The sequence below is a fragment of the Chrysochloris asiatica genome, unplaced genomic scaffold (genome assembly GCF_000296735.1).
Source record: "Chrysochloris asiatica unplaced genomic scaffold, ChrAsi1.0 scaffold00223, whole genome shotgun sequence".
Taxonomy (NCBI): Eukaryota; Metazoa; Chordata; class Mammalia; order Afrosoricida; family Chrysochloridae; genus Chrysochloris; species Chrysochloris asiatica.
This window is the reverse complement of record NW_006408741.1, coordinates 2,369,844-2,395,192: the sequence shown is the minus strand read 5'-3', so window position 1 is coordinate 2,395,192 and position 25,349 is coordinate 2,369,844. Positions and strand designations below refer to the sequence as shown.

Sequence of the window (25,349 nt, the reverse complement as noted above, 5' to 3'; positions counted from 1 at the left end):
TGCCACCATCCCAGCGGGAAAACCACTGCCTTCATGCCAATGTGGCCAGAAGTTAGATGACGACCAAGGATTAATTTGAGTGTGCCTCCCTTAGGGAGCTAAAGTTAAGGCAGAAATGGAATGAGAGAAAACAAACTATAAACATTTTCAAAAGACAAAACAATCCTGTGTGTGTCCCAAGTGAAACCGACCGTGATGATAATAGAAACTGGAAATGCCCTGATGCAGGTTTGAATCCAGAACCTGAGTCTGAGCCAACACCTGCCTGTCTGCTCCAGTCCTCATGCAGCCAGGGCCCAGAGTTCACCTCACGTGTGTGTCTCATGCTTTGAGGGTTATCTGAAAAGACCTCCATATAAAGCAGTCTACAACAGCAGAAGCAGCCCTCAAGGGTCAGCAGGGAAAGTGCGACCAGGAATCCCAGACCCTCCCCACCCTCTGCTCAGGTAGACGTTGAGTATGGTGACATCTCAAAAGGAATAGCAGACACTCTCCTGCTAGGACAGCTGTGCTCTCCAGGGCCTACCTGCTGACGAGCGGAACCTCCTGTCCTTACATCCAAGGTAAAGCTTGACACTCAACCAGTTTCCCAGTCTGATGTGGGTCAACTGCCCCTGCCCTCTACACCATGTCAACTGCAAGATCTGTGCAAGGATGAATGAGCATGTCCTCACCACGAGAACCTCCACGTGATGCCAGGCACTGGCCTAGGACAGCCTGAAAGGCAGACTTCAAACACGTTCCTGTGCCTTTTTCCAAGCTGCTGAGATTTGTATGGAATCATTTATCTTGACTTTTCTAGAATGTTTATGAAATTGTCATAGTACTAAAAGAGAATTCATCCAGAACAAGCAGATGTGTGTGCACAGAGATCTACAAGGAAATCTACACGCAGACACCCAGATACATATGCTTTCTAGGCCGCAGAGAAAGAGCATCGGCCACGCCAGCAGAGAGCACGGACCTGTAACCCCTGCCCGCCTGGTGCAGAATGCAAGGCTTCAGTGTAAGTGACGCCTGCACCACCGGCAAAGCACACGCTAGGAAGAGACAGAAGTGAAAATCAAAGCAGCGAAACAAAGACATCGCTTGTGACACTGTCCCCGCAAACCCGGATGCTCACTGCTGTGCCTGCATCTCGTCCCAAGCTTCTGTCCACCTGTAACGAGTAACGCCCAGCGGCTCCCTTTAATTAAAGGGATAATTATATATAACTTTTTATTAAAAAATCAACTCTGTATTCTGTCAATAGCTGGTAGGAATTCACAATCAGTGACATGGCTGGAAAAAATAGATCAGAATAGTAGCTTGTGGAAGGGGAAAAAAAAGCTGTTCTAAAATTATTTATTTACAGACTTAAAAAGCCATGCTGCAGAACTTTCTCAAATTATGAAGCTTTCCTACAATGTATTAAAATAAAAGATTTCTTAAAAATGATAGTTCTTGGACTGCAAACTCATATGCCATCTGTCTGCACACCTTGTGGGTTTGGGAGCACACGTGATTGAGTGTGTCTGTGTGAAGGTGGGAGGTGGATTCGAGCACCTACTGAGAAACAAAGGAAAAGAAAACCAAAGTCAAACCCCGAGATTGCAGGGAAGGCTTCTGAATGGTCCGTCCAGTCCAGGACTCACTAGGTTTCTGGGGACTGTCATGCAGGGAGACCCCAACCAGTCTCGAGGAATCCTCTCTACAAACGAACACTAGTATGCTGATACATTTTTAGTTGTGGGGTTTTTAAATATATAAAGACATCTTTAGAAGATATTCCTTTTGCTTTTGCAGCTCCTATTGTATGTAAAAAGTTCTGTTTCTGCCCCCAAGAATTGGGGTTTCCACAGCCAGCGTTAACAAATAAATAACTTATAACTGCTTGTCACCTTCTTTCTTCAGTCGACTGAAAAGGAAGGAAAGACCAGTTACTAGCATCAGGCCTGGGCAAGCGCTGAGCAGGTGGCTCCAGGGTCCCCAACCCTGCCCCCAAGTGGCCTCCTACATAGCTGACCAGGCTCGACCCACCCTCCCTCTAGGGTGGCCACTATGGGAGGAGCATCAAGGTCAGGGTGAGCAGGGCCATCACCAGGCTGGGTCAGTGGCCAACAGCTGGTGGGGCTCACCTGTAATAATCTTCCTGACTCGGCAGGTGGCCGCCGTGCATGTGGGGGTGACCATGCAGCCACTGCTGCTCCATGGCCAGTCTCTGCAGCTCAGCCGACTGTGCGTGCATGGCCTGCAGCTGGTGGGCCGCTGACATGGGCGGTGGGATGGCCCCTGGCAGGTCTCGGGGGTAGGGGGTACCTGTTAAACACACAAAAGCCTCTTCTAGAGAAATGGCAGGGTGGGAAGTCCAGTGAGGTCAGGAATGAGCCCCAGTGCTGGCTGTGGACTTTGTGGACAGTCTGTCCCTGACTGAACAAAGGGGCCATTACAGCAGAGTCCTTCAGTCCCCTCAGGGACATCAGGGGCCTCCGTGGTACTCAGCTTGGTCCTCTACATTGCTTCGCCCGCCCCCATGGTAGCTTTTGGAGAGCAGGAGTCGGCCAGCCTCGTGCACTCAGGAGGTGCCAGGCAGTCTTTGTGTGTAGGCACAAGTGCCCAGGGAGGCACATGGAGCTTGGTGCCTTCCTGTGTTCCCAGGAACACAGCAGGTGAAACCTTACCAAACACAGGATGACGAAGCATCTCGTGCTCGTGGGGTGGCTGTCCAAGCAGAGGATTGGGGAGGGTGCCTGGTGGGTAGGGAAAGCGAGCCAGGTGCGGACCAGCAGTCAGGGGGTCAACCAGTGGGTGAACAGGGCCTGCGGAACCTATGGAAGGACAAAACCCCAGATGTAGGCGACACGTGGCTTGGGAGCTCTCCTTGGCTGGCTCCTGGTCACCTGGGTTGTGGGCACCACGTGGCTGCCAAGCACTCGGACCTGAGCTGTGGGCCATGGCACACTCATCTTCAACGAGTGCTCCAGAAAAGAGCAGAGATCTGCAGGGAGCTTTTTCTTCTCCCTAGAACCCCGTGGAGGGACCTGCACCTTGGTCAACTCCACACTGAGCCAGTGTCACTTCGCCCGAGAGCCCTAAGGAGCCACAGAATGGGCTCTGCAGGTCCCCTGCTGGCAGCACACCTTTTGTGATGTGGTCTGCACCCTCACTCATAACCACCTCCTGCCATCCTCCTCAGCTGTGGGCACCACCACCTGGGAAGATGGTGTCTCCTCTTTGGCGCCAGCAGGCTCTCACCTCACACGCCTGCCCCCCTCTCCCTGGTCTCTGCCCTGCTTGACTTCCCTCCAGAAGCCTGAACCTAGAGGGTGAATGTGAATGGGCTCCGTGCTTGTGTGTTCACTGCTGATCTCCAGCCCTTAGACTGTGCTGGGCAGGCCGTGGTGCCCAGTAAACATGAGGAGCCAAAGAACCAACGCTCACGGGGCACTAAGGCACACCTGCTGTTCACACCAGGGCTTGGGCAGCACAGGGACCACTGAGCTCTCTGTGCTGCCTCCTGCACTGCCTGCCCCAGCCAGAGGAGGCCACTTCCCTCCAACCTGCAAGCTTCTCCACAGGGCTCAAGGCCAAGAATCGGAGCTGAAGACAAGCACACAGCCAAAAGTCCCTGGTGAGGCAGCTCTACTGGGGACTTGCAGGGACAAAGGCTGTAAATCAAGCAGACACAGGACTCCTAATGGGTGCTGGCTATTCTAAAACCTGCCAGGAATTGGGTGGAAGTATCTCTGCTCCTTGGAGAGCAACTCCGTCTTCGTGTGGGTTCCTGAGTGCCCTGCCCTACCCTCTTCGCCACAGAGCCCACCTGGGCACCCACCTTGATGGAGGGGGTCCTGCTGATGGAGGTGGAGGTGTGAGTGGATGTGTGAGTGCTGGTGGTGGTGCGGCGTCACATTGAACATCTGTAGCCGGGCCAGGGGGTCACTGGTCAGCGAGGCCATGCGCTCGGCATGGATGCGTTCGGCTGCCAGTCTATCGGGGTAACTCATTTCAGGCCGAAGCTGGGGGCCTGCCAAGGCCAGTCTCTCCCTCTCCAAGGGGTTCAGGCCCGGGTGGAATGAAGCAAAAGGGTGGGGGCCAGCAGTAGGAGGTATGGTGAGGGCACTGTGCCGGGCGAAGTGCTCCATGGGGTTGGTGGCTGGGTGCAAAGGGTCCAGCTCCGGAGGCTTCACCTCAAAGCCCGGCTTCATCCTCTCCCGTAACTCCCGCTCTCGGATCTCTCGCTCACGGATCTCACGCTCCCGGAGTTCCCGCTCTCGGATGGTGGGGTCGACGTTGTAGAGGCCGGGCATGTGGTAGGCCAGCAAGGGGTCAGTGGGGTTGAGAGGCATGTAGAAGGGGTGATTGCGGTTGGTGGGTGACATGACATGAGGCCGCGCGTACTCGCTCAGAGTCCGGAGAGCAGGTGTGTCGGGCCCGATGTACGGGGGCACTGCAGCAATGGTGGTTGGTGGGGGCTCGAAGGATGGTCGCATGTGGCCAGGACCACTGAGCTGGGGGTCACTGAGGCGGCCTTCGTGTGCTGAGCTGGATGCCTTCTGCTGCAGAAGAGGAGGGGGTGAGGGGTGCATGCCATGCTGCCCGGGAGCCACCCTGCTCCCAGTGACTGAGCCTTAGCCCCTGACCCAGGCACCAGGACCTTGCTGGGTGGTCCAAACCTACCCTGACAGTCTTACTTGCCTGCCAGATTCCCTTGCCCTGCACAGGCTTGTGTATCTAACAGAGAATTCGTATGGGTGCCTGAGTGAGAACGACAAGTGGGGTGAGTGGGAGAAGAAAGACAGGGGAGCTAAGGGAGCTAACAGGCCAGAAAGCTCGCTGGGTCCATACCCCACCCCAGAGGCAGGGACCCAGTAGGCTGGTTGACGATGGCACTACCACACAGTGCGGTTGAGGGGAAACACATGAGGCCTGCTCACAGCCCTGAGTGACTCTTATTTTATATCTAGTTTCTCTTTGGTTCCTTCATATTAGTGTAATTCTAGGACAAGTCCTTTCCTGGAAGTCCTCTCTAGGCCACAGGTCTGCCCACCCCCATGCAGGCTGAAACCAAGTGGCAGCCTGTGGATTGACCTGGGCACAAGACGGTCCAGCATCTGGGGAGAGTGAGGTGGGCACTAGGTGGAGAGGTTCTGGAACATGAAGCACCCAGGAAAGCTGGGGTATCAGGGCTGTACACAGCAGCCCACCCTGTCAGGTCCCTCCTGCACACACAGACTCACAGCTGCGCGCTCAGCCTCCCGCTCTCGCTCGCGTTCCCGCTCTCGCTCCTTCTCCTTCTCCTTCTCGCGTTCCCGCTCCTCCCGGGCTTTCTGCTCCGCCTCCCGCTTGGCTCTCTCAATGGCCTCCTCCCTCTTCTTGGCCAGCTTGGACCCCGCCAGAGGCATGAAGTAGAGGTCTGTCCGCGCGCATGAGTTGTAACCTCGGTCCAGGTGTTTATAGAACCTGAGAAAGGACCACATGGCTTGCTGGGCACTCTGGCCGAGGCACCTCCCAAGCCCATTTGTCCAGACTCCTAGGGGCCATACCTGGCTGACTGGCTGGCATGGCTGGGGGTGTCCACCACGGTGGGCTCTGGGGATGGGCTCCTCGGTGGGGGTGGGGGGCTCTCAGGCTCCTCGGCCTCGTCCAGAGCCTCTTCCTTGATTTGGACAGTGGGGAGAGTGCAGGATGTGCCCCCAGGGATGCTGCCCCCGGAAGAAACAGCAGTAGAGCAGGGTGGCTGGGCCGAGGTGCCAGGTCCCGCAGGTGGGGTGGAGGTGGAGGGGCAGGCTGGAGGGGTGATGGGAGGAGGGCCCCCTGGGACAAAGGGGTGCTGAGCGAATGGGGGTTGGGGGGGCACCTGGTGGAGGACTGCTGGAGGGTGGGGTGCAGCAGTGGGGGGCAGGCTCTGGCTCTGGCTCAGCACAGGGGGCTGGGCAGGGGAGGAGGGCAGAGGCTGGCTCTGGGGCATGAGCTGTAGGGGAGGGGGATGGGCTGAAGGGGGGTGGTGTGTGGACAGGGAGCTCAGGGGCTTCAGTGCTGGTGGGGGTGGTAGGTTGGCATTCATGGAGAAAGGGGAGGGCCCTGAGAGGTGAGGTGGGTGCTTGTGGGCCTGTGGAGCAGGCAGTTGGGGGATGGGAGTAGTAGGTGGAGGCTTGATGTGAGGCATGGTGGCCAAGGGGGCTGGCGGCAGGGGCTGCTCACGCGGGGGCTGCTGGGACTGCAAAGCTGCCTGAGAGGCTGGGAGCTGCAGGGAGCTGTGGGGGTGGGCTGCTGCCTGAGGAGCCCCTAGGGGGGCTTGGCTTTGGGTGGCCTGGGGAGGGAGGCCGAAGGGTTGAGGGGGGCCTGGGTGCTGTAGCAGGGGCCCAGCCTGCAGGCTGTGAGGGCCAGGTGGGCCCTGACTGTGTAGTGGGGGCTGGCCATGAGGCGGGGCTGTGGTCTGGCCAGACGAGCCAGTCAGGGGCTGCAGTGGAGGATGTGGTGAGGGCAGCCGCTGAGGGTGCAGGACCGGTGCTTGCTGGATGGGGGTATGGGGAGCAGGTGCCGTGGGGGCCTGTGGCTGGTTTGGGGACTGGGAGGCTGAGGGGGAGCCCTGGGGAGGGCCTGCAGGGGCAGAGGGCGTAGGCCCTGGAGTGGAGAGTGGGGTGCCTCCTGGTAGAGCTGCCGGAGGAGCTGGGGCAGCCCCACTGGGAGTTTGCAAGGCTGGGGGCTGGGCTGAGGAGTCTGAGTCACTCTCGTTGTCCTGGGGGCTGGGGATGCTGGGGGACGTGCTGCGATTGTCCTGGTCGATGTCTTTGGGATCACTGCTGCCCTCATCATTGACGCTGCGGCTGTCTGAACTCTCCCCCTCGCCTTCGGACGGCGAGTTGGGCCGGCTGATCTCCTGGGGTCAATGAGAGGAGGAATGGAAGCTGAGCAGGGCGCTCCACCGGGCACCCAACCAGGGCTTGTGCAGATGACTGCTGCCCTGTTCTGGCCATGAGCTCTAGCTTCCTCCTTGGGAGACAGGGCACTGCCACTCCTCAGCAAAGACCTGGGTTAGGGCTTCTCAACAGGACTCAGCTGCCAAGCTCACCTGGGTCTTGGTTTTCTTGGAGTTGGTCCTGTCTGCTTCCTCAGTGTCGGAGGCTATCTTCTCCCGCTGACGCTTGGTGCTCTTAAGAGGCGACGAGGCTTCCTCCTTGACCTTCTGCAGCGGAGAGAGGCCCACCAGGCGTATCAGGGCAGGGAGCACGGTCCATCAGCCTCATCTCCAGAAGCAAAGATGCTTTGGAGGGGCCAGCAGGTCCATACGGGAATGGGGATCACTTGGCTTTGGGTGCAGGGAGTTTTTCAGATAACCTCCCACCCTCCGCTTGTGAGGCTGTGGGGAACTCAAGGAGGTGGCTCCCACAGGGGGAAGGACCAAAAGTCAGGCAGCTGGCCTCCAAACTGCAGCCCTCAGGCTAGGGTAAGGCCGTGTCCCCGTCAGGCTCCATGAAGGGGCTTTGGCCCAGGACCTAAGGCCACCCCAGGATTTAATGGGAGGGAGGACCTGTCCCCAGTGCCTGACCTTGGCTGATTTCTTCACTGTCTCTGATTTACTGTCATTGCTGGAGGTGCTGGCCGCACTGGGTGAGTTCCGGCCGCTGGAACGAATGTCTTCATTGATGGGAGAGGTGCGACCATCAGGGCTGGCTGGTTGTTTCTTTCGACCACTACGTAGTGTAGACATCTGCTCCCCAAACAGGAGTCTGATGAGACTGGATCCCCACTTCCCATGGAGGTCAGCCCACCTGAGCCCACCTCCTCTGGTAGCAAATGTGGCCCCCTGGCCAGTGACAGGGACCCTGCTTCTCCCTCACTGCTCTGGAGGTTTGACATGGAACTAAGGGAGGAGGTGGGGGTGAATTAGAGTGTTCATATGAAAAAGACAGCAATTCTCAACTTAAACTCAAGGGAGCACCCTGAAAGACGTCTGCTGGAAATGACGAGGCTTTCTGGGAGGCAAGAAGTCGGCCAGGACAGTGTCTGCTCCACAGTTCTCCATAATGACAGTGCACACAAGGGATCTTTCTCAATCAGCTCACCCCTTCTGTAGATCCCATGGAAGCACCATTCCACCAACCAAACTCAACCCTCGCTGACTTAAGCTGATAGGATGGGAAGTGATAGAAAGAGATCATGCTGTCAAATAACTCGATGTTTCCTGCCACCATTTCTGCAAAGCCTTGATGGCTCAGAGACTATCCGGCACAGAGTTAAACAGTGATGCAGGCTCAGCAGCCCCTCCTGGCAGCAGAGTCTGAAAAGGCCTCTCCCCACAGAGGACAGCCAAATTCCCAGCCTTGGAAGTTAAGCTTCTATACATGGACGGGGCTATGCAATGCGTAGAAAACGGAACCAGAAGTTTAGTCCTAAAAGAAACCAATCCCAGACTCTGGAAGATGACAACATCAGAGACGCACATGGAGCTCTCTGCAGGCCCAGCACAAGACGTGCACCATCACCCCTGGTTCCCAGACGAGACTGGAGTGGGAGCACGCTTTCCAGCTCCGCATGCATGTACTGTCACACAACATACAGCACCACTGCTCTGGTGGGCACAGCCTTTGCGCAGCCTCCTGACCAGAGAGAGGCCTGTACTCAGAAGGGAACTCACCGAGCCACGACTCCGCCGTGTCCTCATGCTATGCTTTCCACTGAGCCCATCTTCTTCCTCTTTGACAGGTTTGAACATAAATGGCGGGGGATCCACTGGCTTCTCGATGGGGGGGAGCTCCCCGTATTTCTTGAAGTGGATGCGGCAGTCCGTGCAGAGCAGTATGTTCTCCCGGCCCCCGTGGTGCCAGTCTTTGGAGGCTGTGTGAGGGGAGGGGATAGGGTGCCAACCTTGGAAGCCACCTGCTGCCTTGGGGATGTCTGATCAGCCTCCCGATACTGTGTGAGAACCAGGCAGCAGGCTTCCCACAATCTTAGGCCCCCCCACACTTGAACAAGTCCTTCCTAGCCACTGGTCAGTGCCGGATGCTGACTGCTAAATGGGGGTGAATTCAGTGAAGGCTTTTATAGTCTGAATGCAAATGTTCAAACATAGGAGTGGCCGAGAGGCCTGCCTGCTGCCTCCAAGGCCCCTTTTTCCCCAGGGTAGGTGAGACACTCACTGGTGGTGAAGCAGTGGCGGCAGGCGTATCCCTTCAGCTCCTGCTCACTGTCCTCACTGTCGAAGTCATCCTCGCTGGCTGAACTCAAGTCCACTGGCACAGCAGGCACATAAGGCAGGTAGGAGAAGGGAACATTAAGCTTGGTCAAGACCCGGGGCCATCCTGTGACCTCCGACCTTCCTAGCTTTGGGCTACCACTCAGACTGGCTCAACAGCATAATTTCTGAAGGTCAGTCAGCAGAATGAAGAGTCTGTGTGTGAGGGGTGGAACTTAAGGGTCTGCCCTTACAGATTTAGAGGGGGAAGGGAGGCTAATGTTGCCCATCCTGATGTGGTGCTGTGGGATAATACACTGGCCTGCAAGGCCATTTCAGTCACAGAGCCATCAGTTCAAACTCACCAGCCGTTCCTTTGAGTCAGAACTGACTCAAAGGCACTTGGTAACAATTTCAGCAAGGTTGTATTTGGGGGCAGCCGGCAAAGAAGCTCACAACTGGCTGAATTTGAACTGGGCAAATGCACCCATAATGCCTCCCTGCAGCATTCCCTCCCCACGGAGCTGCAATGGCGATCCTCTAGGACGGGCCAGCTGGACACTGTGCCCGGCACTCTCCCTATGCTCCAACTTTCTAGGCTGTGATGAGGAGTCATGGGATCAGGGTGGGGGTTTCACTGTAATCTTGGATGGCACGCCAAACCTTAGAAAGCACTTCTGTCTTCTCAGAGGAAAAGAGAAAATACTCATCTGACCATCTCACTTCCCAAACAAAAGGACAATCAGAATTTAAAAGCGTATCTATCATCTACGGGAAAAATCTACTCTTTAGGGACCAAAATACTACAGGCCAAGACCAAGACTTACATTGCTATAAAAAATTCCTATGTTGTTGGATTTATGAGAAAACGAAAAACGCACAGCCACTCTAAACAACTCTCCCTACAGGACTCTGAGTCAGTGCTGCCCTTCAGTCAAGCTTCACACCTATGCACATGAGCACACAACCCATGCACCCATACCTGGGGCCATCAGCTCCAAACTCAACCCTTCTGCCAAGACCACACTGTGAGGACACTTGTACATACTGAAACAGGGGTTCCCTGGGTCAGGCAGGTGGCTGTGTATGAAAAGTTTCCCACTACCCACTAGGGTGCCAAGACCTTGCCCCACTTACAGAATTCGCTAGAAGGGGGCCTGGAGGGTGTGTTGACGGGTGTGGACGCTGTGCGGGTCTTAATCCTTCTGAACACCGCCTGCCTTCGGTGCCGACGGTGGGCCCGTGAGCTGGCTGCCTCAGGGGTTTTCTTCCAGTAGTAGTAAAAGGTGATTAGTTCCCCCTGCAAGAAAGAAAGGCTGCCTGTAATCTCCAGTGCACAGAGGGGTGTGACTTTCAGATGTCCCTTATGCTCCCTCTTCTGCCAGGAACAAGAGGATGAGTACAAGTAACAGCTTGCTCCTGGAACATGAGCTGCCCAGTGGCCGTGCCTGTCTCCGTCCCTCAAAGAAGAACTGCCAGGTATCAGGAACACTCACTGTGGAGTGCCTACTAGGCGCCAGACACCGCCACTGCCCTGAACATTGAGCTGTATCAGTAAACAAGGGGAAGAAGGTCCCTGTTCTCACCAAGCTTCTGCCCCAGCTGTGTGTGTAGGTCTGGAGGCTGTGGTCTTCACAGCCTTCCAGGAAAATCATACCAGGAAGAGGGATGGTCATGTCTATTAGATTGTCTCAGTCTAACAAACATGAAAATCCAAGGAGGCATGGGGGCACTCAGACCAAGCAGAAGAATCAGGAAAAGAGACTAAAACCCAGAACATGCCCTCCAGCCTCCACCCCAGTCTGATGCCCATACATGGATGAGCTGGCACTAAGTTCTGAAGGGGTTTGACAAAAAAGACTCAGAGGGGAAATGTCACACATTGCAAAGTCAGCCTTTAAGGATAAAGGAGCTCTTCTTCTCATGGTCCAGGAGAAAGGGAGGCAAGTTATCTTTGAAACAGCAAGGGGACATAAGATCTGATGCAACTTAATTAAAAAAAAAAAGACCTGTCTGGCGCTCTGGACTCAAGGGGCCCATTTATACTGGCTCCTCTCATACTGTATGGAGTCCTGGTGTGGCACTGTGAGATGAAGCACTGGACCCAAGGTCTGCTTGAACCACAAGGTTGGAGGTTCAAACTTACCAGCCACTCCTTAGAAACCCTATACAGGGTCGCTACGAGTCAAAATTGACTCAGCACGTAACAACAACAATCACACAATATATACAAAATGGCAAAGTCCCTGGTGGACTAAAGACTGATAAAAGATTTATTGTTGTTAAGTGCTGCTAAGTTGGTTCTGACTCACAGCAACCCTGTACAGGTTTCCAATGAGCAGCTGGTGGGCTTTAACTGCTGACCTTGTGGTTCACAGTCCCGTGCTGATCCTATAGCGCCACACCAGTCCAATTAAGATATCTGTTGTTGTCAGTTCTGACTCCCAGCTACTCTGTATACAGTTTTAAGTATTTTAAGGCATCTCCCAAAGCAGCAGAGCCTAGATCCAATTGTGCATTTCTAATTAAATTAGTGTTATAGAAAGTCAATTAGGGCAAACTACCATATCCTGCCACAACGGGCTCAAAAATACCAACAATGGTGAGGTCAGAACAAGAAAGGGCAAATTTTCATTCTGTTAGACATACGGTCACTATGAGATGGCGCTGACTCCACGGTACCTAACCCCAATCTCCTGGGAAGTCATCCGGGGCTATTTGCACCTGTATTGGGAATGATTTGGCCAGGCAAGGCTCTGCTTTGTTGTTGTTAGGTGCCATGGAGAGGTTGCTGACTCACAGTGACCTTAGGTACAACAGAACAAAACACTGCCTGGTTCTGCACCATCCTCACAATTGCTGCTATGTTTGAACACACTCTTATAGTCACGGTGCCAATCTAGTTCATTGAGGGACTTCCTCTTTTTAGCTGACCCTCTACTTTACCAATCATAATGGCCTTCTCCAGGAACTGGCCCCTCCTGATAACATGTCCAAAGTACTGAAATGAAGTCTCCCATTCTCACTAATAAGCAGCATTCTTGGCTGTACTTCTTTCCAAGACAGATTTGTATGTTCTTCTGGAAATCCATGGTATATTTAATATTCTTCACCAACACTACAATTCAAATTCATCAATTCTTCTTCAGTCTTCCTTATTAATTGTCCAGCTTTCACATGCATATGAATGAGGCAATTGAAAACATGTCTTGGGTCAGGCACACATGTCTTCAAAGTGACATCTTTGCTTTTTAGCACTTTAAAGAGGTCTTTGGTAGCAGATTCGCCCAATGCAATATGCTGCTTGATTTCTTGATCTTTGCTTCCATTCCATAGGTGGTGATTGTCAATCTAACTAAAATGAAATCTTGGACAACTTCATTATTCTCTCCATTTATCATGCTGCTGTTTACTGCTCTAGTCGTGAAGATTTTTGTTTTCTTTATGTTGAAGTGTCATCCACACCAAAGGCTAGTTTTTTATTTTCATCAATAAGTGCTTCTAGTTCCCTTTGCTAGGTTGTATCATCTGCACATTGTTGGTTGTTAATGAGTCTTCCTCCAACTCTGATGCTTATGCCATGCTCTTCTTCATATAATCCAACTTCTCAGATTATGTACTCAGCATACAGACTGAGTAAGTATGGTGAAAGAATACAACCCTGACACACACCTTTCCTGATTTTAAAACATCCAGTATCCCCTTGTTCTGTTAGAATGGCTGCCTCTTGTTCTATGTACAAACTCCTCATCAGCACAATTTAGTGCTCTGGAATACCCATTCTTCACAATGTTATCCATATTTTCTTAAGCTCCACACAATCAAATGTCTCTGCACCAGTAAACATCTCTGCTTTCAGTCAACATGCACCTGACAGTAAGAATGATATCCCTTGTTCTACATCCTCATCTGAATCCAGCTTGAATTCTGGCAGCTCCCTGCTGATGCAACCATTTAATTACCTTCAGTAAAATTTCACTTGCATGTGATATTAATGACATTGTTAGACGATTTCCGTATCACATTGGGTCGCTTTCTTTGGAATGGGCACAAATATGGATTTCTTCCATTAGGTGGTCAGGTAGCTGTCTTCCAAATTTCTTGGACTAGATGCTGAATCAGTTTGTTAAAACATTTCAATTTATATTCTGTCAATTCCTGGAGCCTTGTTTTCATTTTTGTTTGTTTTTGTATTTTAACCAATACATTCAGTGCAGCTTGGATTTCTTCCTTCATCACCACTATATCTTAATCATAAAATTCTACCTCTTGAAATGGTTTAGCATCAACCAATTTTTTTTGGTATAGTGACTGTCTTAATCCTTCTTAATACCAGTGTAGTAGAAACCATCTCACAGATGAAACCAAAGCTTAGAGACGTGAAGACTGTTCGTGAGTTCCTTAGTCAGTGTTCGACTCACTAGACAGCATCGCCTCCTACTTTCCCCAGTCTCTCAAACCCAGACCACCATTAAAAAAACAATGTAAACGAACAGTACTATTAAAATTATTTGTTAGGATTCTCTCCTCTTTTGACCATTTCTCTTGTCCCTAGTAAAATATTGGTATCAGTGTTACCAGTTTTTAGAATAAAAAATGAGTCATATCATGAACCAAGTCCACCCTTTAATTTGAGGCATTTAATATTTCCCTAGGTAAGCACTAGGTAGGCCAGGCTTCTGAAAGCCTAATTCTAGAGCTGACCTTCTTGAAAATATTTTTGTTGTGGTTAGGTGCCACTGAGTGGATACTAACAAACAGAACGAAACACTGTCCAGTCCTGCACCAACCTCACGAATGTTGCAAAGTTGGTAACCATTGTTGCTGCCACTCTGTCAATATGTATAGTTGGGGGTCTTCCTCTTTCTCTCTGACCCTCCAACTTTACCTAACATGATATCCATCTCCAGGGACTGATTCCTCCTGATAATATTCGGAAGTATGAGAGATGAAGTTTGGTCATCTTGGTTTCTAAGGAGCATTCTGACTGTATTTCTTTCAACACAGATTGGTTGGTTCTTTTGGCAGTCCACGGTACTTTTAATAGTCCCATCCAACACTATAATTCAAATGCATCAATTCTTCTATGGTCTACCTTATTCACTGTCCAACTTTCACATGCATATGAGGGTATTAAAAATACCATGGCTTGGGTCAGGCACACCTTAGTCTTCAAACTGACAGCTTTGCTCTTGAACACTTTAAAGAGGTCTTGTGCAGCAGATTTGCCTAATGTAATACATCATTTGATTTCTTGACTGCTGCTTCCAGAGTGTTGATGGTTGATACAAGCAAAATGAAGTCTTTGACAACTTCAATCTTTTCTCCATTTATACGTACGTTGTTTATTGGTCCAGTGGTACGGATTTTTGTTTTCTTTAAGAATATACCATAATTTGTACATCCAGTGTCCTCTTGGTGGCATTTAGGTTTTATCTAATTTATGCCTATTAAAAATAAAGTTTCAATGAACACTTATGTAAAAAATCTTTGTGTGGACATATGTTTAATTTCTTTCAGGTAAACACATAGAAGTGGAATTGAGGTGCCACCCATAAAAGAAAATATGGCAGGCCAATATGTAACAGAAAAGGCAGTGGACCGATGAGGTCAGGATGTCAACCACCAAAAAAGAACACAAGCATGCACATGTGCACGTGTACACACACACACACATTCTCAATACCATGAGATGGTAAATGAACAGAATGGGAAAGGGCAGGAAGTGAGCTGTTTTTGTTCCTATCTGTTTCTCTATTGTGTGCTATTCTACAAATAGAGCCTACAACTGTCCTGGTGGTGACAATAGCATCCTAAGCCCCTGAAGTCCTGGATTGCAGAACCTCCAGATTCCTGTGGGGTATTCATTTCTCTATCCTAATCTTCTAGTGTTGGCTAGAGAGAACACACCTACACAGTTGCTGAAATAAAACGGACCTGGCTCTAGTTTTCCTAATGAGGAAATATGACCTAGAAGCCCAGGCAGGTCCCAGGTTTACCCTTCAAATACTTTGTCAGGGTAGTATGCTTCATCTGTTCAAAGGGTCAACTGGTTCTATATAGCAAGCTCCCAATTCTAAGGCTTGAAAGCAGAATAAAAAACAAAACAAAACAAAAATATTATTTTTAAAAAGGTTCCTCCCATCTCTTCATTTAGCCTGAAATATTTTAGGGGCCAGAGAATGTTGTCTCACATAGTTACAGTGGATTATTTCTGTTTCTCAAATACCAATGTTTTCAAAGAATCTCAAATGATTTTAAATTTGAGATTTGCAGATTAAAAAAGTAGAAACTTTGAATGTAAAACTGATGATCTGCTCTATAAACCTCCACTCAATTCAAAATAAAATATCAGGGGAAGGAAAAAAAAGAAGTAGAAGCCAAAGTTAGGTAAGGCTGAAATGAGAGACGGGCCCCAACCCAGCCACCAGACAGAAAACACACAAACAAACAAAAGAACTCAGGGACAGTTCAAGCCCCAAACTTCAAAGCTGTGCTGTGCTGTGCTGAAGCACTATGTTTTCTGTTAGTGTTTGAGAAAATTGGACCATGCAAAGAAAGAGACCCAACAGGGAAATAAACACCAACTGTGTCCATATTTAAGTAACAATTTTTTTTTGACAAGAATAAGGAACCCAGAAAAGATTTCATCACTTGAAGGCCAAGGATTAAAATGACAATGCAAGAAAGACCTTCCTCCACAGGTTTAATTATAGTGATGAAAACAATGAAAGGGTTATATATTTAACAATTCAGGCTAGGAAGATGGGGAGCCTGGAGCTGTCATACACTGCTGGTTGCTGTTGTTGTTAAGTCCCATGTAGTCGGTTCTGACTCAGAGTGACCCTGTATAGAGTTTCCGAGGCTGTAAATCTGTATGGGAGCAGAACGCCACATCTTTCTCCCGCGGAACCACTGGTAGTTTTGAACTGCTGACCTTTAGGCTAGCAGCCCGACTCGTAATCACTATGCTACCAGAGCTCCTTATACACTACTATACACTACTGGTAGGAATGTAAAATGGTCAAACCACTTGTATGACTGTTTGGCAGTTCTTAGACAGTTAAATTGGAATTCTAGTGTGGTGCTGTGGGGGCTAATGCGCCAGACTGCTAAGTCGTTTGAACTGTAAGGTCGGTGGCTCAAGTTCACCTGCTGCTACTTTGAAATCCTGCACAGGATTGCTATGGGTTGCAATCAACTTGATGGCACTTAACAACACAGTTACATTATGTTGTTGTTGTTAAGTGCTGTCAAGTTGATTCTGATTCATATGGTGTTTCTGAGGAGCAGTTGGTGGGTTTGAACTGCCAGCCTTGTGGTTCAGTGCTTATCCTACAGCACCATACCTAGCAATTCCACTTCTATGTGCTTACCCAAAAGAAATAAAAACATATGTCCATACAAAGAATTTTTACATATGTGTTCACAGAACCTTTATTTTTTATAGACAAAAACTAGAAACAACTCAAGTGCCAAGAAGAAGAGACTGGATGTACAAATTATGGTATATCCATTAATGGAATACTACTTGGCAATGAAAAGGAACGAAGTATTTATGCAACAATGATGAGTCAGTTTCAAAATCATCCTGTTACTACAAAATGGTCAACCATTTGAGACCAAAATGTAGAAGAGTGGAAGAGGAGGAGGAACAGAAACAAGAACCACAGGGAGGAGGAAGTGCAACAGGTGATGTTACACTGAGGGGATTGCAGTCATTGAGAAAAAACAAAGTAGATGATTTGTCAAATGTAAAACTGACAATCTGCTCTGTAAGCCTTCACTCAGTAATAAAATGTTAAAAACAAAACAAAACAACCCATCAAGCTGAATGAAATAAGCCAGGCATAAAAGAGTACATACTGTCTGATCCTATTTAAGAGCAGGCACAAAAGTCACAAAAAGAAAACTAGTGCTTGCTTCAGGTCACAGACTCTGGGTGTGGTGCTGTAGATCAGCACTGGGCTGTGAACCACAAGGTCAGCATTTCAAACCCACCAGCTGCTCCTCGGAAAACCTGTAACAGGGTTGCGATGCGTAAGAACCGACTCAATGGCACTAACAGCAATTAACAACAGGGCCAAGGGTAAGGGTTAGGAGGTGTGGAACTACCTGAAAAATGACCCAGGAAACTTTCTGAGATTGGGGTTATCTACAAGGGTGTATAGTTGTCAAAGAGCTCTGGTGGCACGGCTCAGCTATCAACTGAAAGGCCAGCCAGAGACACCTTGAAAGAAAGAGCTAGCAATCTACTTCTGGAAGATGGCACTTATTAAAAACCCTATGGCACACAGTTCTGTTCTAAATACAGGAGTTGCCAGGAGTCAGAATCAAAACAGTGGCAGCTAGTTTGGGGTTTGCTGTTTGTCTGTTTATACAGTTGTCAAAAACTTATTGAACTGAGCACTTAAAGTGGGTGTTGCTTTATGGTATGTAACTTATACCTCAATATACCTCGATTTTAAAATAAGGAAACAAATCCAGGCCAGGTTTTATTAACTGCCTCTCAACCAGGGTAATGTCTAAGGGATTAAGTTTTGGAATGGAGCGAATCAACACGGATTAGAAGCAGCATACTGGTGTGACTGCATGGGTGGTGAGGTCTTGAGCACAAACAAAAGAAGACGTTAGGGAAGGCTTTGGTTCTACAAATAGGGAGTGAAGCAGCTCACAGCATCACCAGGAATGAAGTCAACTGAACTTTAATCAAACATGCATAGTGTGTGCTGCAGACCTGCTGCACATAAATTCTAGGAACAAAAGCTGTTGCAGAAATCAATAGCTTACTGAAACATTAACACAAGCAATCATTGATCAAAAGGCAGCTCCACAAAGGCAGTCTTGCAAATTACCTCCTGCTTTTGCTTGCAAGCAAACACAGAGGTATAAATGTTGTCGACATGAATGGCCTATAATGATCATTTTGTTCCCGGTGATCTCACCTCATCTCACAACAAGAGCTCACAGTCAACACATCTTACATCTTGGGACTGTAACTGCACACAGCATGATGAACTAAGCTGCTTTAGTGCCTGGGCAAAGAGGAAAAAGAAAGGGGAGAAGGCATCCCAGCCAACAGCATGACGGGCTGCAGCTCCTGCCAAAAGAAGTGGTCACCTCCATCAGGATATATTTAGCAAACCTTCAGTCTCTGACTGACTCCTCACATTTTTTTTTTTTTTTTTGAGGGAGCTGGGAGGGCAGGGCGGATTTTTCAACGAGGTCATATGCAAGAAGTCACTGAAAATGGCAAGGTTTTGGCTCCTGGACTGAGGGAGCAGTTTCCCTCCCAGGCAGGTTCTCCACACAGCAGAGGTCCTCTCCCTGGATATGCACTCAGCCAGGGTTAGAAAAATAAGTACTATTAGGTTTCTTTGATTTTCCACAAAAAGAAAACAAAAAATAAAGAGATGGGGGAAGGTGCTGCAGAAGTAGCTCAGTGCAGCTCTCTGGGTGGTGGAGGGGCAGAGGAGGAGACACAGAACAGGGGCCTGGAGAAAGAAGAGCCAGTAGCAAAGGCTCCAAGGCACCTGTGTGTCCTGGGCCTAGCCATCTGTAATTCTTAGGAGGGCTGCTTCCTCGTTCCCAGCCCTCCTCTAATGTCTGTGCTCGCCTGTGTTAGGATGCGCGTCCATCAAGCTCCTCACACACAACATAAGATGTCAAAAAAGCCCATCAACAGCTCTCTGCATTGCTGGGCAATCAGACTGAAGCCACAGGCTGCTCAATGCTCCGAGGCAGTTTTCCAAGTATATACCCATTTCAGGGACAAGTTCTCTGGATCTAGCTGGGCCCAGTTCTGTTTCACCTGGGTTAACTAGCTGACGAGCAGCATGTCCGGGGACTGCCTGGATACAGAGCTGTATGAGCTGGAATGCCTGCTACAGGAGCTCAGCTGGGGCTCCCTTCCAGGCTCACAAGCAGACTGACTTACCTGCAGGCATTTGGTAATAAGCCAAAGCACTGCCTTTATCTCCCTCAGGTGTAGCAATGCTAAGGGAGGAAAACCATAACTTGTCTTGACCAATGAAAACATTTCCTTGTGTAAAATAAGATAAACTACATGTCTTTCTTGTCATAAGGAGCCTGGAGGGAGCGAATGTGTAGAGCAGATGCTGAGAGGAAAGGCATGGTAAGCATTCCAAGTATCAAAGGCTCACTCGTAGCAAGTCTATGCCTCCAGAGTGGAACACAATTCTCTTCTGCCCAGTGGTTCACCAAACCCTCAGACAGAAACCCTCCAGGAGGCTGGTCAGGAAGCAGGAAAAGGAATCAGTTCTTTTTGTCCTGAATTGGAAGCAGAAAGACATAGCCACGATTGGGTACAAATTTGCTTTTATGATTATAGCTTATTATTTCCTGTGAAGGGGCTGGGAGAGCAGTGGGGCAGATGAAGCTCAGGGGCCCAGCACACAGGACCCAGGGTGCTTGCAACTTGCTCTCTACCATCAGGTCTTTTCTTCAAACACCAGGGAAAGTGTGCGCGCTCACACACACACACACACAAACCCCTTTCAATTCAGAGCACAGAGTTCCTTTAACTTCCATGCTCACAGCAAAGTTCAATTAGCAGAGAATGGTTCTTTAGTCATGTTAAAGAAGACCCTGCCATACAAACTGAGGGGGGGAGAGAATGAATACTACAGAATAGAATATAAGTATGCACGAAGGAAGGACTTTCTAATCCCAGCCCTTACACTGGAGTGAGTGCCCATCAGTGGCTGCCCACCAATAGCTTCTCCACTGGTGAGGGAAACCTGCAGTTAAATTTGTCTTTACCATGAAATTTCAATAGCTTATTATTTCCTGTGAAGGGGCCAAGGAATGGTTTACTGAAACAAAGGGCAACAGGGGAAACAGTAATGGGGAGGTAGGTTTGGAAGCTACTCATGTGTAACGGGATTATAGACACAGCTTCTTTAGGAAGCTACTTTACAGAGTATTTCACTGAGCTCCAACAATTCTGCTCTTTTACTCCCAAGCCTACCTACTACTGTCAGTTATGACAGGCTGAGTGGACTATAATTATGTGATGGGGCAGGACCCATTCTGTGGCAGGGCTGATGAACTTATGCCTTTGTGTACAAATGAGAACCCCCACTGCAGGGGGTTATACAGTTTAAGTATTGAGAAGAAACTATCTTAATTCTTTTTAAGACATATCATTATATGCAGTCCCTGGTTGATGAAAATGGTTCATGCACTTGCTGCTGACAAGCTGGAGGTTTTGAGTCTACCCAGAGGCATCTTGTAAGAAAGGCCTTGCAATCTACTTTTGAGAAATTATTCATTGGAAACCCTGTGGGGCACAGCTCTACTCTGACACACACTGAGTCACCAGGAGGCAGATATCACCCAATGGCAACTGGCTCTGTGCTGGGGTTTTTGGTTTTTTCCTAGTTCTGGTACCGTAGTGGTTACGAATCAGGCTGCAAACCTTAAGGTCAGCGGTTCGAAACTACCAGCTGCTCTGCGGGAGAAAGATGAGGCTTTCTACTCCCGTAAAGATTTACACCCTCGGAAACCCTGTACAGGGTCGCTATGGGTCGGAACCGACTCGACGGTACATAACAACAACAACAACAACATGCTAAATAAATATTCCAATATGTAAAGGAAGAGCAGCCAAATCATCTCTATAAACCAAAAATCAAACCAACTGTCAGTCAATTCTAACTTACAGTGGCCCATAAAGCTAAGTGCTGGTGTATAATTGAGAAAGCCTGGTGGCACAGTAGTTTAAGCATTGGGCAGCTAACCACAAGGTCAGGGATTCAAACCAATCAATCCAATCACTCCACAGGAGAAAGAGAAAACTTTCTGCTTCTGTGAAGGTTTACAACCTCGGAAACCCTATGGAGCAGTTTTACTCTGCATTATAAGGTTGCTATTGGTTTGGAATCTAGGCGACTGGAGTAGGGGGATGTGCAACTCATAACAATCGAGGTAGTGTTTTCCCTGTTAAAACGCTAGTTGTTGTTGTTGTTGTTTTTACTTTTTATTGTGATTTGGATGAAGGTTTACAGAGTAAATCAGTTTTCCATTCAATAATTCATACACATTTTGTTTCATGTCACGGTTCTTACCTCTTGCCTAATCCTTCCTGCCTTCTGAATTTGTTCTTTGGCAAATGCTGCCTTTTTTATTTTGAATGGCTGATTGTTTCAAAGAGTGTGTACACCTCCCCAGTGTTATTGGTCACCTACAAACTTGTCTATTGTCTGAATATTGAGCCACAGGGCTAATTTCAGTTCCAGGTCTGGAAGGGGTCCAAAGTCCTTTGTCTGTAGAGTTCCATTAGTCTCTAGTTCACCAGTAAGCCTGGTTCTTTCGTATGATTTTGAATTTTGTTCTACATTTTCTTCCTACTCGATCCAGGACCTTCTAACGTGATCCTTTTGGAGCAGTCAGTAGTGGTAGCCGGGCCCCATCTAGTTCTTCTTGTCTCAGGGGTGTAGAAGTGAGGCTCTCATGCTCCATTAGTCCTTTGAACTAAGTGTTTTCTATGTGTCTTTGATTTTCTTTACTCCATGCTAAAAATTTTATTTGAAAAAAATGCCCTATAGTGATTTATCATCTAGCTCCTTTCTCTAATGGTGTAGATAAAGGGATGAAAAAAGTCTACCCTTACTTATGGAATGGAGTGATATAAAAAACATTTTTAAGGTATCTTTTTCTAGGAAGAACTTCCAATAAGCAATGAATAGTTATGAAGCAAGTCCCCAAACAAAGAAGGGGCAAAAAGGGAGATGGAAATATGGTGTTGACCTGTGTGTCACTCACACTTCATTCCACAACCTGGAACCCAAGATTAATCAAGGTTCGAGGAGCCAGCAATGTACACTGCCCCCAACGGAGCTCAGCTCCGCCCGTTTGTTTCCACAGTCACCTCTGCCTGGGCATTACGGCCACAATCTTTCTTGGCAAAAACTACAAATTCAAGGGCAGGGAAGCAAGTTAGCAAAATTTCCTGACACAGAATCCTATGCAAGTCATTCTTTCCTTTCAGTCCTTGATAATCCCAGGGCCAATTAATAACTGTTTCGAAGATTTGATGTGAGAAGCTGGGCACTGGATAGAACCATCCAGTGGTAGAACATGTTGAGGAGCAGCCACCTTTTACAAATCTTTCTCTAGTGGGAGACAACTGCCTTCCAGCAAGGGCTCTGGTAATTAAAAGCCAGGCTCTCCTGAGCTCCTTCTTTTGTTAACCAACAGAATCCTCCTAATCCCAAAAGGAGCCCTGCACTCCCAGCTCATCATTAAATACCACCTCTGTGGTCTCAGGTAGCAATTGGAAGAAATAATGATCAGCCTGAAAGTACACAGCAGAGATGAGGCATTCTAAAATCAACGGAGGGACCCCCAATCTGACCTGCTGTTCAGGAGGAACCCTTTGCTGCCAAGGCTAAGCAGTGACGAGGCAACCCTCCTTCCCCATCTCCAGCTCCTCTGCTACAGGTAGGGAAGCTGGGGGACAGGGAGACTCTGGAAGAATGTGGAGGTTTCCTGGCTTTACATTGTTGTCATGAAATGACCTGACTAAAAACTGCTTAGAGATGCTGACCCACAGGGACCTTGTATAGGGTTTCCAAGGAGCAGCTAGTAAGCTTGAACTGCCGACCTTGCAGTTCAAACGGCTTTGCAGTCTGGCGCATTAACCCACAGCGCCACACCAGGATTCCAAAACTGTAATGAGACCTATGTAATTGTAATAAAACTCCATGTTGTTTTAGTTGCTGTTCTGAATTGAGTACCCCCAAAATCTCTATTGGAATCCTAATCCTTTTACCTGTGAATATCATATTGTTTGGTGTAGGGTGTGTCTTAAGCCTACTGACATTTGAGAGCAGACTATGCACAGAGAAGTCAGAACACACGAAGGGCAAGATCCACACTGCCTGGAGATTGACAATAACCCAGGTCTAACACAAACAGAAAGGCATCTTCCCCCAGAGTCAACAGAGACAACAGCTTTTTCTTAGAGCAATGCCCTGAATTTGAACTTCTAGTCTCCTAAACGGTGAGGTCATAAATCCCTGTTCTTTGAAAGCCACCCACTGTGGTACAGGGAGCTTCAAAAAGTTCATGGAGTAATGGAAGTAAAAGACAATGGCACTGCCCCATGAACTTTCGGAAGCCTCTTCTTATTTCTGTTGTAGCAGCACTGAGACAGCTGCTAACCTCAGAGCTACCTGCAAATCCCATCTCTGGCCCCACATCCCCATCACCTGCACTTAAGACATCCAGACTGGAGGTCCTGCTCTGGCCCCTCACTGGGTTGGTCTGTTCTGATTTGGTTAGTCTTCCTAGCGCCTAGCTCTGTCTGGCCTATTCCCATCCCAGCTTCTCAGGACCCAGGCCTTCTCTTATGCCCCCAAGCAGACCTTTCTACCACCATCCCCACTTCTCTTGGCCAAACAGTCAGTTGGGCTGTTCCTCAGTGTTTTTCTTCTTCCTGGAACCCTCAGCACCCTTACCTCCTCAGTTTCTGTAACCAAGTTTTCCCCACCATTCAAGGTTCAATTTAGTACAGCTGTCATCTTTTCCTTAAAGTCTTTCTCACACCTCCTGGTAAATCCAGGTTCTACCGTGGGCACTAATCATCAGTTGTTGTGGTTATGTGCCATCGAGTATGCTCCAACTCACAGGGACCCCGTTCAGGGTTTCTGAGGAGCGGCCGGTTGACCTGCGGTTAGCAGTCCAGACATGATTCTATAGCGCCACCTCAGACTCCATAACCATGAATAAGTCTATCCAATTTCCAAAAGTCTGTCTTCATTTCATCTCTGAGTACCCTACAGGTCTAGGACATCTTGAATATCTATTCAGTGAACCCAAGATGGAATTAATATTTCCTGAAAATTAAAATTGAGTATGTTCACTGAAACAAACTCTAAAAATGATAAAGCTATTAAAGAATAGAGTTGCCAAGTAAGGTCATTAAAAATAACTGCTTCTGCTCTCACCATTATTTTATCTTCAAAGGAGCAGAGCAGATACTTCACCTCTGAATAAGAGTTCATTATATTAGTGTCATTGCTCTTACTTTTGTTTAATTTCTAATGGAGCGCTGAAATTTGGGTCCAGAATTGGAAAGCAAGTATTCCAAAGGTAAGAGGGTGGGCTTGGAGTCCACTGTCTCCGCATCCTTACTTGGTGACTGGATTTGTTTACTGGGCTATAAAATCTAAAATGTGGCATTGTAGGATCAGTACTAGACTGTAAACCTCAAGGTAGGTAGTTCAAACCTACCAGCTGCTTCTTGGAAACCCTATGCAGGGTCGCTGTGAGTTGGAACTGACTCGACAGCACTTAACAGCAACAACAACAAACACTAAATACTGTAGCCTCTAGTGCAGGCAGAGCCTTAAACTCTTCAGACACAGTGACTTGTCTAAGCTCTGAACCTTCCTAGAGAAGGGCACATCCTGTGTTGGAATTCAGTCAGGTGACAGGCCCACTTACTTGGTGTACCTCTATGACCTATGTAGCCAGAATCCTGGTGTGGCACTGTAGGATCAGCAGTGGACTGCTAACTGCAAGGTCAGTGGTTCAAACCCACCAGCTGCTCCTCAGAAACCCTATATTGGGTCGCTAGGAGTTGGAACTGACTCAACAAAACTTGAAAACAACAATAAACACTAAATAATGTCTTTTTCTTATTTTAATATAGCTAATCTTCATTGACTCAATGACATTTAACAACAGCAACGATCTTCCTAATTAATTAACTGCTACACAAGACCTTTTCAAAGTGTTGAAGAGCAAAGATGTCAGCTTGAGGACTAAGGTGCGCCTGACCCAAGCCATGGTATTTTCAATAACCTCATATGCATGTGAAAGCTGGACCATGAATAAGGAAGACCATAGGAGAATTGATGCTTTTGAGTTATGATGTTGGAGGAGAATATTGAAAGTGCCATGGGCTTCCAAAAGAACCAACAGATCTGTTTTGGAATAAGTGCAGCTAGAGTGCTCCTTGGAGGCCAACATGGCCAAACTTCATCTCTCATACTTAGAACATATTGTCAGAAGGCACCAGTCACTGGTGAAGGATATCATGTTTGGTAAGGTGGAGGAAGACCCCCAATGAGATGGAATGGCCAAGTGGCAGCATTGATGGACTCAAGCGTGGCAACAGGAGTAAGGTTGGTCCAGGATAAGTCAGTGTTTCATTCTGCTGTGC

The 25,349-nt window shown here is 48.5% G+C and overlaps 1 protein-coding gene across 1 annotated transcript in view; it reads right to left on the bottom strand.

Annotated features, from left to right (window-relative positions):
- Positions 1–642: 642 nt before the first annotated feature.
- RERE (arginine-glutamic acid dipeptide (RE) repeats) overlaps positions 643–25,349 on the bottom strand; it is a 687,265-nt gene continuing 662,558 nt past the window's right edge. The window contains exons 13-23 of the mRNA XM_006873098.1: positions 10,295–10,457; positions 9,123–9,215; positions 8,621–8,820; positions 7,532–7,693; positions 7,055–7,168; positions 5,526–6,862; positions 5,220–5,442; positions 3,815–4,535; positions 2,661–2,807; positions 2,118–2,298; positions 643–1,897 (exon numbers count right to left, since the gene is read on the bottom strand). Of these exons, the coding sequence (XP_006873160.1) occupies positions 1,864–1,897; positions 2,118–2,298; positions 2,661–2,807; positions 3,815–4,535; positions 5,220–5,442; positions 5,526–6,862; positions 7,055–7,168; positions 7,532–7,693; positions 8,621–8,820; positions 9,123–9,215; positions 10,295–10,457 (3,375 nt within the window). The 3' untranslated portion in view covers positions 643–1,863. The remainder of the gene's footprint in view (positions 1,898–2,117; positions 2,299–2,660; positions 2,808–3,814; positions 4,536–5,219; positions 5,443–5,525; positions 6,863–7,054; positions 7,169–7,531; positions 7,694–8,620; positions 8,821–9,122; positions 9,216–10,294; positions 10,458–25,349) is intronic.